At 44.7% G+C, this 11,301-nt stretch overlaps 1 protein-coding gene across 1 annotated transcript in view; it reads right to left on the reverse strand.

The window, feature by feature from the left end:
- The window catches only part of snx9a (sorting nexin 9a), a 32,676-nt gene extending 32,315 nt beyond the window's left edge, over positions 1-361 (reverse strand). The window contains exon 1 of the mRNA XM_064953170.1: positions 21-361. Coding sequence (XP_064809242.1) covers positions 21-32 — 12 coding nt within the window. The 5' untranslated portion in view covers positions 33-361. The remainder of the gene's footprint in view (positions 1-20) is intronic.
- Positions 362-11,301: the final 10,940 nt, after the last annotated feature.

Below are 11,301 nucleotides of genomic sequence, written 5' to 3' on the forward strand. Positions count from 1 at the left end.
TGCTGAAGAAACTCTCTTACCTGCAATGCCATCGTTGCAGGATTTTACAGTCGTTTTCCACGCAAAAACGTCACCGTGAAAACACCCAGCATCAAAACAATCCCAATGTAAACAAAGCAGACGAGGCTCCTCCAGCTCAAAACGATCCACTCTGGCGTATCTTCTTACAACTATGTTGTTACAACGTACGTGCTATTCTGCAGAGACGATTTCCCAATTTTCTAGGAGGACAATTGCCTCATTTTCACTCAACGGAATAGTTTGTTAGTGATTTTGTATCCCCGCAGTAAAGAGCGACAGGGTGAGGAAAGGGGGCCACTTCCTCCAAGCAGAAATGTAGAACAAGTAACAGGGGTGTGGATACGTGCTGCATTCAAGTACTCGTCGGAAACTACGAAACTCGGAAATGTCCGACTTGCTAACCTGTTGTACATATACACGTGCCGCGCGTTCAACCTATTAACAAGTCGGACATTTCCTAGTTTTGTATTTTCGAATAGCACATGAACGTGGCAACAGTCGGACAGACAATTGTGTTTATTTTCCTTTAGCTGCTCGGTCATAGGTTTGACTGAGTAAATACACCGAGTAAAGACAACCATTCACAGACCAGGAACTCTCAACTTCTTAGTAAGAGATGGAAACTATGTCAACAAGCAAAAGGGGAAATATTAGCCTAAATGAATTGATGCAAACGTCAACTGCAAATTATTGGTGACCTTGTTAAGAGAGGTAATTCATATTGACTGAGTGATAGTCAATATTATAAGGTAATTCTAGGCAATAATCATGGGTTCTGGTGAGACCTTTCAAATGCATTAAACTAATGATATGAACGAAAGACCATGTGTGGATATTCTCCATCCGGTCACAGTCTGAGCTAACAGGTAGACTTGGCCAACATGCAAGTAGGTTAGGCCAACAGGTAGACTGTTGGCTAGGCTAACAAGCAGGCAGGCTAGGCCAACATGCATGTAGGTTTAGGCCAACAGGTAGACTGTTGGCTAGGCTAACAAGCAGGCAGGCTAGGCCAACAGGTGGACTAGGCTAGCAGGTAGGTAGACCTTTCCAACGTGCAGGTAGGTTAGGCCAACAGGTAGGTAGACTTGGCCAATGTGCAGGTAGGTTAGGCCAACAGGTAGGCTGTTGGCTAGGCTAACAAGCAGGTAGAAAAGCAGGCTAACAAGCAGGCAGGCTAGGCCAACAAGCAGGTAGGCTAGGCCAACAAGCAGGTAGACAAGGCTAACAAGCAGGCAGGCTAGGCTAACAAGCAGGTGGGCTAATACGCAGGTAGACTTGGACAACATGCAGGTAGAAAGGGCAAAAGGTGGGCTAACAAGCAGGTAGGCTAACAAGCAAGTAGACTAGGGCCAACAGGTATGCCAGGCTAACAGGTATGCTAACAAGCAGGTAGGCTAGGCTAACAGGTAGGATAGTCCTAGTAGGTCTATTAGCCTACACGTTATAAACATGTATGAATCTTCATGTCTATTTAATAGGCTGTGTTATGTCGTTTTTTTCTATGCGTCAATCTGTCAAATACTGTTTTACAGAAGAAATGCAAATTAAAGGGTGTTTCCGAGATGGCTGTTCCAATCAGTCCGGGTCTGTATTTGAAACTGTAGCTTGTGTCATGGGCGGCGCTACAATGCCACAGGGCTGTGAATGGCACCGCCTCTGAACAAAGCAACTCTGTTGTTAACAGCTGAACCTGTCGGTCTGTGCAGGATTGAATGAGCGAAGTGCGCCATCTAGTGGTGGATAATTAAAATATATTATTATCTTTTTCTCTCTCTCCATCTCCTCTCCCCTCTCATTCTCACCTCTCTTACGCCACGTCTGTACTACTTGACCCAGCTAATGCTAACATGCACTCACCCACACCAGAGAAAGATAATTAACTCCCCTCTCTCCTTTGTTCTCTCTCATCCCCCTCTCCTCTTCTCTGTTCTCCTCTTCTCTGTTCTCCTCTCCTCTACCTTTCCCTCCTTTCCTCTAGAAAAACAAACTGAAATAAATGGCAGAAACAGGGGATTAACCTGAACTTGTCTGGTTTGTAGCCAAACTGTTTGTTTGTACTCCAGGTTGTGATATGATGGGTTCTGTTGACTGCACAAAACCATTTAAATTAATATTACTTCCAAATATATACTATAATACATTTTTTAAATCATTCTCCAGATCTGTGCCTTGACACAATCCTGTCTCGGAACACTACGACAAATTATTTTGACCTCATGGCTTGGTTTTTGCTCTGACATGAACTGTCAACTGTGGAACCTTATATAGACCTGTTTTCACTTTGTCAATGTGGGGTATTGTGATGTCATTATGGAGTATTGTGATGTCAATGTGGGGTATTGTGCTGTCATTATGGAGTATTGTGATGTCATTATGGGGTTTTGTGCTGTCATTATGGAGTATTGTGATGTCATTATGGGGTTTTGTGCTGTCATTATGGGGTTTTGTGCATAGGTTGCTGAGAACAACAATCTATTTGATCCATTTTAGAATAAGGCTGTAACGTAACAAAATGTGGAAAAAGTCAAGGGGTCTGAATACTTTTCCGAAGGCACTGTACATTCATATTGTAAAAGTTCTGGGCCAGAGTTCCTCATACCTGACTGGCCAGGGGTCAGAGTTCCCCATACACTATGGGCACTGGGCCAGAGTTCCTCACACCTGATGGGCACTGGGCCAGAGTTCCTCATACCTGATGGGCCCTGGGCCAGAGTTCCCTATACCTGATGGGCCCTGGGCCTGAGTTCCTCATACCTGATGGGCCCTGGGCCTGAGTTCCTCAAACCTGATGGGCCCTGGGCCTGCCAGAAACCTGATGGGCCCTGGGCCAGAGTCAAACCTGATGGGCCCTGGGCCAGTTCCTCAAACCTGATTGGGCCTCATACCTGATGGGCCCTGGGCCAGAGTTCCTCATACCTGATGGGCCCTGGGCCAGAGTTCCTCATACCTGATGGGCCCTGGGCCTGAGTTCCTCAAACCTGATGGGCCCTGGGCCAGCCTCATACCTGATGGGCCCTGGGCCAGAGTTCCTCAAACCTGACGGGCCCTGGGCCTGAGTTCCTCAAACCTGATGGGCCCTGGGCCAGAGTTCCCCATACCTGACGGGCCCTGGGCCAGAGTTCCTCAAACCTGATGGGCCCTGGGCCAGAGTTCCTCAAACCTGATGGGCCCTGGGCCTGAGTTCCATACCTGACGGGCCCTGGGCCTCCTCAAACCTGATGGGCCCTGGGCCAGAGTTCCTCAAACCTGATGGGCCCTGGGCCTGAGTTCCTCATACCTGACGGACCATGGGCCTGAGTTCCTCATACCTGACGGGCCCTGGGCCAGAGTTCCCTATACCTGGCGGGCCCTGGGCCGTGACCATGCGTATGCACAGTCGTGACCATGCGTATGCACAGCCGTGACCATGCGTATGCACAGTGGCAAGTGGTGGAATAAGGGAACTACTTGTCAAGCTTAGAACGGAGAAAATGTATGCAGTGGTGGAAAAAGTTGTCAAACTGTAGTAAAAGTGAGACACCCAGCAAAATTTTACTTGAGTAAAAGTCTAAAAGTATTTGGTTCTAAATATACTTAAGTATGAAAAGTAAAGTACGAATCATTTAATATTCCTTATATTAAGGAAACCAGATGTCACCCTTTTAAATTTTTTATTTCTGGATAGCCAGGGTCACACTCCAACACTCAGATATAATTTACAAACGAAGCATTTGTGTTTAGTGAGTCTGCCAGATCAGAGGCAGTAGGGATGACCAGGGATGTTCTCTGTTTAGTGAGTCCTCCAGATCAGAGGCAGTAGGGATGACCAGGGATGTTCTCTGTTTAGTGAGTCCTCCAGATCAGAGGCAGTAGGGATGACCAGGGATGTTCTTTGTTTAGTGAGTCCACCAGATCAGAGGCAGTAAGGATGACCAGGGATGTTCTCTATTTAGTGAGTCCTCCAGATCAGAGACAGTAGGGATGTTCTCTATTTAGTGAGTCCTCCAGATCAGAGGCAGTAGGGATGACCAGGGATGTTCTCTATTTAGTGAGTCCTCCAGATCAGAGACAGTAGGGATGTTCTCTATTTAGTGAGTCCTCCAGATCAGAGGCAGTAGGGATGACCAGGGATGTTCTCTGTTTAGTGAGTCTGCCAGATCAGAGGCAGTAGGGATGACCAGGGATGTTCTCTGTTTAGTGAGTCCTCCAGATCAGAGGCAGTAGGGATGACCAGGGATGTTCTCTATTTAGTGAGTCCTCCAGATCAGAGACAGTAGGGATGACCAGGGATGTTCTCTGTTTAGTGAGTCCTCCAGATCAGAGACAGTAGGGATGTTCTCTATTTAGTGAGTCCTCCAGATCAGAGGCAGTAGGGATGACCAGGGATGTTCTCTATTTAGTGAGTCCACCAGATCAGAGGCAGTAGGGATGACCAGGGATGTTCTCTGTTTAGTGAGTCCACCAGATCAGAGGCAGTAGGGATGACCAGGGATGTTCTCTGTTTAGTGAGTCCACCAGATCAGAGGCAGTAAGGATGACCTGGGATGTTCTCTATTTAGTGAGTCCTCCAGATCAGAGACAGTAGGGATGACCAGGGATGTTCTCTGTTTAGTGAGTCCTCCAGATCAGAGGCAGTAGGGAGGACCAGGGATGTTCTCTGTTTAGTGAGTCTGCCAGATCAGAGGCAGTAGGGATGACCAGGGATGTTCTCTGTTTAGTGAGTCCTCCAGATCAGAGACAGTAGGGATGTTCTCTATTTAGTGAGTCCTCCAGATCAGAGACAGTAGGGATGACCAGGGATGTTCTCTGTTTAGTGAGTCTGCCAGATCAGAGGTAGTAGGGATGACCAGGGATGTTCTCTTGATAAGGGTGTGAATTAGACCATTTTCCTGTCCTGCTATGCATTCAAAATGTACTGAGTACTTTTGGGTGTCAATGTATGGGAGTAGCAAGTAAAACTAAAAGTTGTCAAAAATATAAATAGTAAAGTACAGTTACCAAAAAAACTAATTAACTAGTACTTTATAGTATATTTACTTAACCCTTGTGTTGTCCTAAGGGTCAAAAATGACCCCTAATTGAGATTGTGTGCTACTGATTGAATTCAGACAAAACTAAAACTTGTGCATGTGCAGCATCTTCCCTCCACGACCCCACACACATGACTCAAGTTCACAGACAAAATAAAAACATGCTGCACATGTGATAAATACATCTGCAAAGTCCATGCACACACACTTGCATACTGTCCTACATGTGCTAATTATATAACGACACAAGGTGAGACCCAGATGCAGACACAGGAGGCAGATGTAGTCCAAGGGATAGACGAAAGGCAGGTCGGGGACAGGCAAGAGTTCATAGCCAGGGCAGAGCCCAAAATGGTACAGGGCGGCAGGCAGGCTCGAGGTCAGGGGCGGGCAGAGTGGTCAGGCAGGCGGGCTCAGAGTCAGGACAGGCAAGGGTCAAAACCAGGAGGATAAGGAAAAGAGAGACTGGGGAAAACCAGGAGCTGAGAGAAAAATGCTGGTTTACTTAGCAAACAAGACAAACTGGCAAAGACAGACAGAAAACACAGGTAGAAATACCCAGGGGATAATGGGGAAGATGGGCGACACCTGGAGAGGGGTGGAGACAATCACAAGAACAGGTGAATCAGATCAGGGTGTGACAAATTAGACAACGATCGACAGCTGCCTCTGATTGAGAACCATACCAGGCCAAACACAGAAATACAACATAGAAAAAAGAATGTAGACAACACACCCCAACTCAAGTCCTAACCAAACTAACACAAAGACATAATTAAGGAACTAAGGTCAGAACATGACAAATGTTTTAAAAAATCCTCATTGTACAGTATATAAGAATGTATCACTATGTTGCCAAAAAAGTTATTGTTTCTCTTCAATAAAATGCATTCAAATCTTCTTTCTGGACATTTCTGCTACATTAGGCTATACAAGTACAAGCTATCTCTTGCTAAACAATGTATGTTTACACCTATGCAGACCCTTTATCAATAATAATAATAACAATAATAAACCTCTGCTTTAGTAAAGAAAACAATTATAACAGGTGTGTTGTAATAGAAACGAGTGGTGACCACTGATTAAATCCAGTGTTTCTGCATTGTGAAGAAGGGAAAACCCAGATATTCACAAAGTTTGTGATGAATGAAAATAGATTCGGGGTTTTAAAATTCAATTAAGCTGCTTTATTATAGGGGGTTTTAGGGAAGGCGGGTCATTTTTGACCCTTAGAACAAGGGGAGTATACAGAATGTTAAGACTACACAAGGGGAGTATACAGAATGTGAAGACGACACAAGGGGAGTATACAGAATGTTAAGACGACACAAGGGGAGTATACAGAATGTTAAGACTACACAAGGGGAGTATACAGAATGTTAAGACTACACAAGGGGAGTATACAGAATGTTAAGACTACACAAGGGGAGTATACAGAATGTTAAGACTACACAAGGGGAGTATACAGAATGTTAAGACTACACAAGGGGAGTATACAGAATGTTAAGACGAGACAAGAGGAGTATACATAATGTTAAGACTACACAAGGGGAGTATACAGAATGTTAAGACTACACAAGGGGAGTATACAGAATGTTAAGACGACACAAGGGGAGTATACAGAATGTTAAGACTACACAAGGGGAGTATACAGAATGTTAAGACTACACAAGGGGAGTATACAGAATGTTAAGACTAAACAAGGGGAGTATACAGAATGTTAAGACTACACAAGGGGAGTATACAGAATGTGAAGACTACACAAGGGGAGTATACAGAATGTTAAGACTACACAAGGGGAGTATACAGAATGTTAAGACTACACAAGGGGAGTATACAGAATGTTAAGACTACACAAGGGGAGTATACAGAATGTTAAGACTACACAAGGGTATACAGAATGTTAAGACGACACAAGGGGAATACAGTTAAGACTACACAAGGGGAGTATACAGAATGTTAAGACTACACAAGGGGAGTATACAGAATGTTAAGACGACACAAGGGGAGTATACAGAATGTTAAGACGACACAAGGGGAGTATACAGAATGTTAAGACTACACAAGGTTTAAGATGAGTCGCTCTGGGATGAGGGAGTCTGCTAAATAACTCAAATATAAATAGAAAATGTACTCTAAGCAGAGTGGGTCTGTTCACAAGGTTGAAAACTATTCAACAAGATGTTTGTCATTTGTACTTACTGTTATACAGAATTTTTACTTAAGTACTTTGGACCCACTGAATATATGTTGAAAATGTAAAATTGTGTGAGCAACAATTATATGCTTTATACAGAATGTTAAGACTACACAAGTTTCGAATGAACACAAGGGGATATGACTACAAGGGGAGTATACAGAATGTTTCCATTGTGAATGAACAGTATCTTTAACAGGCTATATCAGTCATTTGTTAAGACAATAATCTGTACAGAGTACAACCATTTATTAAATTAGAGACGTGTGAAACAGACTGAGATAATGGGAAATATGAATGAGAGATGGCTGATCTTGTTCTGTTGGAAGATTTGGCTGCATCTTTGCTGTGAACACGTTTTTTAGAGTCAGGTGCAGAATGTTATGAACGATGAGGTGCAGAATGAAATAACAGAATGAATAGAAAATGAGGTGCAGAATGAACGAGAGGTGCAGAATGAACGAGAGGTGCAGAATGACTTACGAGTTAAGTACGCAGAATGAACGACAGAAAGAGGCGCAGAATGAACGAGTGAGCGCAGAATGAACGAGTGGCGCAGAATGAACACCACATATCTTTAACAGGCGCAGAATGAACGTAGAGTGCAGAATGAAATTAGAGACACGCGAAACAGAATGAGATAAGAGGTGAAGAATGAACGAGATGGCGCAGAATGAACTGAAGAGGTGCAGAATGAACGAGAGTCAGGTGCAGAATGAACGAGTGGCGCAGAATGAACAAGTGGTGCAGAATGAACGAGAGGCGCAGAATGAACGAGAGGTGCAGAATGAACGAGAGGTGCAGAATGAACGAGTGGCGCAGAATGAACGAGAGGTGCAGAATGAACGAGAGGCGCAGAATGAGAATGAACGAGAGGTGCAGAATGAACGAGAGGCGCAGAATGAACGAGAGGTGCAGAATGAACGAGAGGTGCAGAATGAGAATGACGAGAGGCGCAGAATGAACGAGAGGCGCAGAATGAACGAGAGGTGCAGAATGAACGAGAGGCGCAGAATGAACGAGAGGTGCAGAATGAACGAGAGGTGCAGAATGAACGAGAGGCGCAGAATGAACGAGAGGCGCAGAATGAACGAGAGGCGAGAATGGGCGCAGAATGAACGAGAGGTGCAGAATGAACGAGAGGCGCAGAATGAACGAGAGGTGCAGAATGAACGAGAGGTGCAGAATGAACGAGAGGGGCAGAATGAACGAGAGGCGCAGAATGAACGAGAGGTGCAGAATGAACGAGAGGTGCAGAATGAACGAGAGGTGCAGAATGAACGAGAGGCGCAGAATGCAGAATGAACGAGAGGTGCAGAATGAACGAGAGGCTCAGAATGAACGAGAGGTGCAGAATGAACGAGAGGTGCAGAATGAACGAGAGGCGCAGAATGAACGAGAGGTGCAGAATGAACGAGAGGCGCAGAATGAACGAGAGGTGCAGAATGAACGAGAGGCGCAGAATGAACGAGAGCGCAGAATGAACGAGAGGCGCAGAATGAACGAGAGGCGCAGAATGAACGAGAGGTGCAGAATGAACGAGAGGTGCAGAATGAACGAGAGGCGCAGAATGAACGAGAGGCGCAGAATGAACGAGAGGCGCAGAATGAACGAGAGGCGCAGAATGAACGAGAGGTGCAGAATGAACGAGAGGTGCTGAATGAACGAGAGGCTCAGAATGAACGAGAGCGCAGAATGAACGAGAGGTGCAGAATGAACGAGAGGCGCAGAATGAACGAGAGGTGCAGAATGAACGAGAGGTGCAGAATGAACGAGAGGTGCAGAATGAACGGAGCGCAGAATGAACGAGAGGCGCAGAATGAACGAGAGGTGCAGAATGAACGAGAGGTGCAGAATGAACGAGAGGTGCTGAATGAACGAGTGGTGCTGAATGAACGAGCGGTGCTGAATGAACGAGCGGTGCTGAATGAACGAGTGGCTCAGAATGAACGAGAGGTGCTGAATGAACGAGAGGCTCAGAATGAACGAGCGGCGCAGAATGAACGAGAGGTGCAGAATGAACGAGCGGTGCTGAATGAACGAGCGGTGCTGAATGAACGAGTGGCTCAGAATGAACGAGTGGCGCAGAATGAACGAGTGGCGCAGAATGAACGAGAGGTGCTGAATGAACGAGAGGGGCAGAATGAACGAGAGGCGCAGAATGAACGAGTGGCGCAGAATGAACGAGAGGGGCAGAATGAACGAGTGGCGCAGAATGAACGAGTGGCGCAGAATGAACGAGAGGGGCAGAATGAACGAGAGGTGCGTTCCACCTGGCCACCTTGCTACGACATTCATCAGTTCATATGTTGGACTCGTTTTTGGGAGGGTGCTTTATGGCGATGTGGATACACAACAATGGCCTTTCTAAAGTGTGTCTGTCACGGCTGTTTGAAAGGAGAGGACCAAGGTGCAGCGTGGTGAGCGTACATTTTATTTTATCATAAAAAATGACGCTAACAAACACTACAAACACTACAAACACTACAAACACTACAAACACAAACCGTGACGCTAAAGGCTATGTGCCCTAAACAAAAGTCAACTTCCCACAAAGACATTTGGGAAAAGGGCTACCTAAGTATGGTTCTCAATCAGAGACAACGATAGACAGCTGTCCCTGATTGAGAACCATACCTGGCCAAAACATAGAAATACAAATAATAGAACATAGAATACCCACCCCAAATCACACCCTGACCAAACCAAATAGAGACTAAACAGGATCTCTAAGGTGAGGTCGTGACAATGTCTTATATTAATGCTTGCAAAAAAATCATATAAGGTTATATTTTTTTGGGAAAATAATATCTGATGAGCCAATCTGTACTTTCTGCATAAAAAAATTCCCACCTTTCTAAATAAAATACGCCCTTCTCTTCGAAATGCAGTGCGTCAAATCTTGAAACAGAGCAATAGCATCTATCTATCTCCCATTCCATTTCCCATGATCTCAGTCTTTTATTTACACAATGGTTTCACTTTCAAACGTACCTCTCATTTATCAAACGACTGTACTTTACATGGACGAGTATTGTAACAGAGGCTCTGGTGTGGTCAACTTATATGATATAGCCTGTCGATATATGTGGCATTAATTCACAATGGAAATACAATGAAAAAAACAACAACAAAACGATTAAATCATTACTCTCACAATTTCATACATTTTCAACATATATTTTCCTTATTCACAGCGCTACACTTGACAAACAGTTCCCTTATTCAACCACTTGGCACTGTACGTAAGCATGTTCATGGCTGTGCGTTAACAAAATCTGCTCATGCAAAAACGTTCATATTGATAAATCTCACACTGGTGGAAATGATCCCACAGATTTGTGCCTACAAATGATTGAGAAATGAGGCCCCAGGTGTGTATTCACTAGGAACCAAACGGAACCAAACGGAATCAAACGGAACCAAACGGAATCAAACGGAACCAAACGGAACCAAACAGAACCAAACGGAACCAAACGGAACCAAACAGAACCAAATGGAATCAAACGGAACCAAACGGAATCAAATGGAACCAAACGGAATCAAAAGGAAGAAACGGGGAAGGACGAACCTGAACTTGTCAATAGTAAACACACATATTCACTCCATTGCAAAACGGTTTGCTACAGTGTGCACTAATGAATACACCCCCCGAGGTGTAGCCAACCTGTGTATTTGTACTCCCAGTTGTGATATGATGGCTTCTTATTATTGGTTACAATAAAAATATTAGATTGTCCCCCAGTGGTAACTTATTTTCTAGACTCATGGTTATATGTGTGTGTGTGTGTGTGTGTGTGTGTGTGTGTGTGTGTGTGTGTGTGTGTGTGTGTGTGTGTGTGTATATATGTGTGTGTGTGAGTATACATGTGTGTGTGTGAGTATACATGTGTGTGTGTGTGTATACATGTGTGTGTGTGTGTATACATGTGTGTGTGTGTATACATGTGTGTGTGTGTGTATACATGTGTGTGTGTGTGTATACGTGTGTGTGTGTATGTGTGTGTGTGTGTGTGTGTGTGTGTGTGTGTGTGTGTGTGTGTGTGTGTGTGTGTGTGTGTGTAGGGTTAAGAT

Source organism: Oncorhynchus masou, chromosome 32 (assembly GCF_036934945.1).
Source record: "Oncorhynchus masou masou isolate Uvic2021 chromosome 32, UVic_Omas_1.1, whole genome shotgun sequence".
NCBI classification, from domain to species: Eukaryota; Metazoa; Chordata; class Actinopteri; order Salmoniformes; family Salmonidae; genus Oncorhynchus; species Oncorhynchus masou.